The following is a 7,213-nucleotide window of genomic DNA, read 5'->3' as shown; positions in this document are numbered from 1 at the left end:
CCCACTGTCGCCAAAGTGCTTGCTCATAGGGGGTCATATGATTGTTGGGTTTTTCTCTGTATCTATGAAGCACCTTGAGGCGACTTTTGTTGTGATTTGGCGCTATATAAATAAAATTGAATTGAATTGAATTGAATTTTCCTCTGTTATGGTCAGATTTCGTGGTTCAACAATAAGAACGAGACTGAACAAAAATGGCATCCATGGCAGAGATCCAATAAGAAAACCACTGCCACAATAACTTGTCTCACATTTGCCACAAAACATCTGACTCCAGGGAAAATATTGTGTGGACTGACGAGACAAAAGTTAAACTTTTTGGAAGGTTTGAATCCTGTTACATCTGGTGTCAAATTAAAAGCATGTTATAAATCAACATCATAAAAACAGTCAAACATGGTGGTGTTAGTGTGACGGTCTGGGCTGCTCTGCTGCTTCAGCTTTCTACCAGAAAATCTACCAGAAAGTGATGGCATAATGAAAGTCCAGACCTAAAGCCAATTAATATGCTTTGGATTGGACTTATTGGCCATTCATGATCGTAAAAACTTCCAGTGTGGCTAAATTAAACAATTCTGCAAAGAAGGGTAAGCAAAAGAATTCCTCCACAGTAATGTGAAAAACAGTTTATGGGGTTTTCAAATAGGGTCAGGTAGGTTTGAATAGCCTTTTACCCCTTAATAAAAAGATAATTTAAAAAAATGCATTTTATAATTACGTGTATTTTCTTTGTCCAGCATAAAAATTAAGTTGATCTCAAACATGTAAGTGTGACAAATATTCAAAACAAAGAATAATTACACATCTCTCTCTGCGGTTTATACTTCTTCATTCTTGTTCAAAGTTATGGTAACTGGCAAGACTCTCACTTCCCTTTTCACAGAGAAAACTAAATATAGATTGAAAGAATACACAGTACACAGTAAGTTGAGCATACAAAATGATTTCCTTTTTTTTTTTGCCACAAAATTGTGTGCGACAGCTGCCCTGACACCTCTACAGCCTGCAGGCGTTGACCGACAGTTCGTTGGCAGTGTCGCTTAGACTCCTGCATTTAGCTTGCAGGCTGGGGTGGCTGGAGCACTCTGCGGGTGAAGGCCAGCGCTCCACCCAGGTGTCCTTCCCCAACACGTAGATGAACCTGACACACAAAATGAAAAAAGAAAGAAAGACAGATGGCAAGTTAACAAGTAAGAGCACCCAAGTGTCTCATAGTAAACTTGTCCTGTCATAGTTCCCAATTTGAATCAACACAAAATTATTTGTAAGCATTTATTTTTCCTGTTCTGCTCACTTGTTGGTTTCAGTATCAACATTCCACTGGTCGTCCTTGGGGCCAATGATGAGGTATTGGGAGCCCTGCTTCAAGTCTAGTCCATCTCTGCAACCTCCGTGAGACATGAAGATCCTCGTCTGACCCGCTCCAACTCCACCCTCCAGACCTGAGTGGGAGAAGAACAAATATAATAAGCCTTCATTTGTCTTTGAGTTACAAGAATGCACAAGCAGCACTTCATAAATGGGGTCACCAAATAATGAAAAAGTTAACTGGACCACATCATTCCTCCATTGCTCGCACTGAAAAGACTGAGAGGTGAAAGCCAGTCACTACTAGGACTCACCCAGTTTGATAACTTGTGTGATCTCCATCTCATATTTGTCGTAGTAACTCTGGATGACATTCAGCACCTTCACCTGGAAAACTAAAACATAGTAGCAACCAAACCTGAGCATCATGAGCAAATTACTGTAAAATTAATCGGACTCTTAAATGGGTGAGGCACTGTTTCCATATATTAATAGTAACTATTTCCACGACAAAATAATAATAGCATTACTAACAAAAGGGGGAGGTGACAGTTTCCCACCCTTTTCCAGTAAGATACTAAACTGAAATTCTGTATGATGCCCTGGGGAGTTGCTATATGAGCGATTCATGGTCCACATGGTAAATGAGAGAAAAATAAAGCAGGAGAGCAATAGTGCCATCAGCTAAACTTTCTTTACAATGTTTTAAATATTACAGTTTCTGTGAATGCTCACATTATGCTTCCATTTATTACTCAAACAACATATTATTTGTTCCTACTCTAACAGCTGATTCGCTGCAGGGCTTATGTCATTGTTACTGCTTGAATAAGGGCATTTAATGTGGCTTCTTTTATTTCTATAAATATTAAAATCTTAATCTCTTCATCTAGCGGCAGTTTTGACAACGTACATCTGAATATTTTTAAATCATTTGAATGGCAGTCAGCCAATGAACATGCAAAAGTGTAAGCCTCCAGTGTGCAGGCATGCATGTTAAAGGCGCCGGAGTGTAAAAGCACATGTACCATGGTGTAAGCTCTTGCAGGCAAACGTCTCTCTTTCTTTGCTGGGGAAGTTTTCACTGTCCGCTTTGGAGATGCAGCAGTCACCTGGAGGTTTTGAAACCACGGGAGGTCAAATGTGCAGAGGTGGAAAAGAAATACACACATCCTTTAATGCATTGTTGCAAATCCCATACTTTACCCTGTGTGCAGCGGCAGACGTTGTTTCTGCAGATCTGGCTGAGCTGCTCCTTGTTCTCACGGGGGGTGTAAGTACGACTGCAGCGGCGGTCTGTGACAAAGTGAGAGGGGAGAAATCTAAAAGCTTTAATATTATTATTATTTATTTATCTTGGTTTTATGTGAAATATAAGGATGCAGTACAACTTGGCCACTTGGTTGGCTGCTCTCAGCCATGCAACATATGGTCACCTGCTCATCCCAGTGAGCTAAACTGCCGTTCCTTTTATAAGTATTTCTTATAATACTGTATCACAGAATCTCTGATTTTTATGTCTACAGCTGTATTTCCCAACCTGGGTTGTAATACTCGTAAACAGTCACTGAGGATGGCTGCAGGAGGCCAACTTTGAAGGTCTGCTGGAGTCTGAATATTAGGATCTCAGGCTCTTTGTGAGAAACCTACAAAGAGAAACAATGCAGAGCAGGGGGAATGTTATAAGACATACTTCTTAAAAATGGTACATAAAACTGACTTAAACTGGACAGATTTTAACTCCTCATACTCTTTCTTCCTGTAATCCAATAAATGAGACAGTGGTCTACAGCACAGTTACCTTAAACAGGTGGATGATCAGGGATCCCCTGTCACTCAGGTTATCTACTATCTGGAAGTTGTTGATGTAATGATCCACTGAGTTGGACAACTAGAGACAAACATGTTCAGAATTTATTAGTTCAATTTAAACAGAAATAAAATGCTGCCGTGTAGAAAACATTCTATAAAATTGTATTTAAAGTGTAAATTCACAATGCAATGCTGTATTTATTACCGAAATATGTTAAACCCATTACAGCCTTAGGTGATGCAGGGGTCAAACAAGTGAGCTGAGGTGTGCTTTTTGGTGTGATACTGATAAATTACAGTAAAGAAAATTGAGCTTGCAGCTTAACTTTTTCACAACACGCACAGAAAAAAGTTTGAATAAAACAAAATAAAATAAATGTAAAATAAATTCAGGTTTACTCTGTGTAAGAAAGCTAAAACTAAACTTGGATCATTTCTTAGCCATGAAAGCTTTGTTTCAGATTTTTGAAGCACTGGCCTAGAGGCTGATTACCATCTCCAGGTCTGAGTTTTCTGGGGTGAAGCCAGTGGGCAAACTGATGTCAAGAACCACCATCCTGACATCTCTGGGTCCTAAAGCCCTGTGAAAGAAAAGCAGAAAGCACTGACAAAGGATATGAAATCTAAATCTGAAAGGACCCAAATGATCTGATTAACCTCATGAGAAATGTGAGCAGTTGTTCTGAATCACTGGAACAATAACTCACATTCAGTGGACCAAATGTTCAAAGAAAATTTATTACGATCACACAGACTCACATTTGGCAGTTTTTGTTTAAAAATGTGGTCGTCCCATATTAAAAAGTTGACTGTTTTTGCTGTTTGCTACACTTTGTATGAAGTAAAAGATATAAAAATACACCTTTTTTTTCTTATTCTCTAAAATTTAGCAAGTAATTGTATCTTACCTCACTTTGATGGTGATCTGATAGGACTTTTCTACATCTGCTGGAGGCTTTTCTGTTATGAGATGGAGGAAGAAGTGTTATTAAATATGTAATCCATAAAGCTTGCTGAAGATACTTGGTTGGTATATGTATTGATAGTTTTTTTTATGTATATGTTTTTCATATTGCAGTTGCTGTCTTTTCTACTGTTTTTAAAAAAAAAATCAGATGTTTGATTTCACACTACATGCCGTTCATGATTGAAACCTCCCATTTACTAGCACACTGGCTTTTACCTCCCAAGGTAGGGTTTGTGTCCCCTCCAGGTCTTGAACTGGGGATCTTTCATATGTAGCAAGTTTTAAAATTATTTTTTAAAAAGCCACATAAATGGTCCTCCTTGGGGCCTATGATGTTTGTATTAATGTACATACATCAGTATTTTAAATGGTATTTCAGCCATTCCCAAAATTAAGAATAGAGAGATTTTCAAAAATCTTCTCCAGCCCACGTACACCTTAAAATCAAACTCTGACCACACACCAGCCTGAGAGGAGTTTCCTTCTTTGTTTTTATGTGAAACCTCGATCTGTTGATGACTGACTGTTTAAAGCTGATTCTCCAGTAACAGCTCTCTTTTTCCCACCTAAAAGCTACTGTACAATTTGAATTCTTTCTGTACCAGTAATGACATATATAACATACACTCCAGATTCCATTAAAACATTAAACAAATAACATGTTTGTGTTATGGCAGGCTTGTAGTTTATAGTTATTTAAAAAAAGTTACATTTGTATCTTTTGAACTAAGTCCTGTTTTATCTTATTTCAAAATATCAAGGAAATGAAACGTGCTGAAATGTGTTTCATCATTGTTTGACCCTTATAATAACTTAAACCCTAACACCTTACAAGAACATAAATACAGCTGGTAAAATAAGTATTCTGTCCCAGGGCAGCTGTGGCTACAACTGTAGCTGCCTCCACCAGTGTGTGAATGAATAGTGGAACTGTAAAGCGCTTTGGGTGCCTTGAAAAGCGCTATAGAAATGCAATCCATTATTATTATTGTTATTGTTATTGTTATTGTTATTGTTATTATTATTATTATTTAATGTGTCACCATTTTTCCAAGTAAATATATTTCTAAAGGCACTATTGACATGAAATTATAGCCACATGTCAGTAACATCCCAACACACCAACTGACATGTATTTAATGCCTCAAACAAAATTCTTTGTTGGTGATGAGAGCTTCAAGACGCCTCCCGAATGGACACGCTAGTCACATGCAGTGGTCAGGTGTGATTTGTTTCATTTTTCCACACAAAAAGTCTTCAAATCTTGAGGTCTCTGTGGGCTCCTTCTCTGAACTCGTTCAGTAGATTTCTCAGCTGGATTCAGGTCAGGTGATTGGCTGAGAAACCAGCTGAGAGTTTCCTTGGCTGTGTTTGGGATGACTGCCTTGCTGAAACATCCACCCTCGTTTCATCATCATAATCCTGGTGGAGGGCTGCAGATTTTTATCAACAGTGTTATAATACATGTTTCTGTAATATATTGGTCTAATGTTACCTGTATAATTCATCTCATCATTCATCTAATTCATTGTTGGTATATGGTGCTTTTGGTGCTTTCCTTTTCCTCTGAAAATATGCAGTGCCCTTTGACCTCGTAACATTGTGTGTATTATGGTGTCAAAGGTCAGTTTTGACCACACTATAGTCTCCCAGTATATCACAGGCTTGTCTAAATGCTGTTCAGCAACTTTGAATTCAATATGCTTTTTCCTCAGAAATTGAGTGTTGCATGGTGAGCGTTCATGCAGGCCATGGTGGTTGACCGATTTTCTTTTTTCTGTAGGTCTCTGTAACTCCTCCTTGGCTTTTAGACAACTCTTCTGAATTCTTTTCACTCCTCTGTCTGAAATCTTGCAGGGAAGAGCTGGTCCTGGCCGGTTTGTTGTGAAGTGGTGTTCTTCCCACTTCCACATTATGGCCCCAGCAGTGCTCACTGCATTCTTCAGTAGTTTAGAAATTCTTCTGTGACCAATGCCATCAGTATGTTTTCCAACAATAAGGTTGTTGTATAAAACCCCTGTGATTTGTGCATATACTGTAGACTGTTCCACAGACACCCTCTAACCACTGCTAAGATGGTACATTCCTCCCATCCTTTGTTTGTGTTTGCGCTGGTTCACCGTGATAGCGCTGGTGGAGCTGGGCTGTTGTATTGAACATGTGTCGTGCGTGTGCGTGAATGATAAGTAAGTGCCTTGTATTTGTTTTTTCTATGGTTGTAACTTATCATACACTTGCCTATGTACATTGTGTGATGCCTTTATAGAGTTTTCCAGCGGTTTGTGTAGCCACGAGACACTGTATATTCACGCTGATTTGACCAAAATGGCGCTACCCTTGTGAACTGAGCTGCCCAAAGTAAAGATGGAGTCTATCCCTGTGCAGCAGCCCATTTGTGTCCACCAGGGGGTGGTGTTTAGTTATTTCTGTTCAACCCTTTCTGTATTATTTAGACCAGTTTGGTTGACTTTAATTGTTTGCTAATTGTAATTTCTGTTATTTTACAGAACCACACACACACATACATATACTCACACGAATTCACTTCTGGAGATGTTTTGGATTAAAGGAACCCTAATTCTCATTGCTGTGGACCCTCTCTTTCATCATATAAGTCACCGGTGCCTTCTGACCGAGGATAGGAAAATCCTGCTGTAATTTGCCAGTTTATTAAGCACACACATGTCCAGTTCAAGTGGTCCTTCGAGCCGGATTAATTACAGCATTTCCTAACATGGCGACATCCCGATATGATGAAGAACAACAAGGTGCCCAGCAAAGGAGACCACATAGGGCTCCAAGATATCTGGATGACTTCATCTGGACCTATCCCCCACAGCCAACTAACCCAGTTCCACCGAATACTAACGCAGCTACTCCAATACACCAAACCGCTGGCATCGACGGCTCACCAGAGATGGAGAGAATAAGGAGGATGGAGCAGTGTGTTACTCAGGTACAGGAGCAGATGAGGGAGATACAGAGCGCTATACAAGTGTCTTTGAACTTTGGCCAAAGAACCCCCCAAGTACAGTTACAAACCCAGGTCCGGAGCCATAGTATGCCTTTACTAACTGTGGATAATAATCCTACACAAGCTCCTCCTATGGGCGGACTAGAAAACAT

The 7,213-nt window shown here is 39.4% G+C and overlaps 1 protein-coding gene across 1 annotated transcript in view; it reads right to left on the bottom strand.

Annotated features, from left to right (window-relative positions):
* Positions 1-396: 396 nt before the first annotated feature.
* The window catches only part of LOC102213734 (complement C3-like), a 49,088-nt gene continuing 42,271 nt past the window's right edge, over positions 397-7,213 (bottom strand). The window contains 9 exon segments of the mRNA XM_013915591.1: positions 397-1,141; positions 1,295-1,442; positions 1,623-1,703; positions 2,337-2,420; positions 2,515-2,604; positions 2,849-2,954; positions 3,110-3,199; positions 3,614-3,701; positions 4,029-4,080. Of these exon segments, the coding sequence (XP_013771045.1) occupies positions 997-1,141; positions 1,295-1,442; positions 1,623-1,703; positions 2,337-2,420; positions 2,515-2,604; positions 2,849-2,954; positions 3,110-3,199; positions 3,614-3,701; positions 4,029-4,080 (884 nt within the window). The 3' untranslated portion in view covers positions 397-996.

Source organism: Pundamilia nyererei, unplaced genomic scaffold, assembly GCF_000239375.1.
Source record: "Pundamilia nyererei isolate P.nyererei 1_Seehausen unplaced genomic scaffold, PunNye1.0 scaffold00328, whole genome shotgun sequence".
Lineage (NCBI taxonomy): Eukaryota > Metazoa > Chordata > Actinopteri > Cichliformes > Cichlidae > Pundamilia > Pundamilia nyererei.
This window is presented reverse-complemented; position numbering and strand designations above follow the sequence as displayed.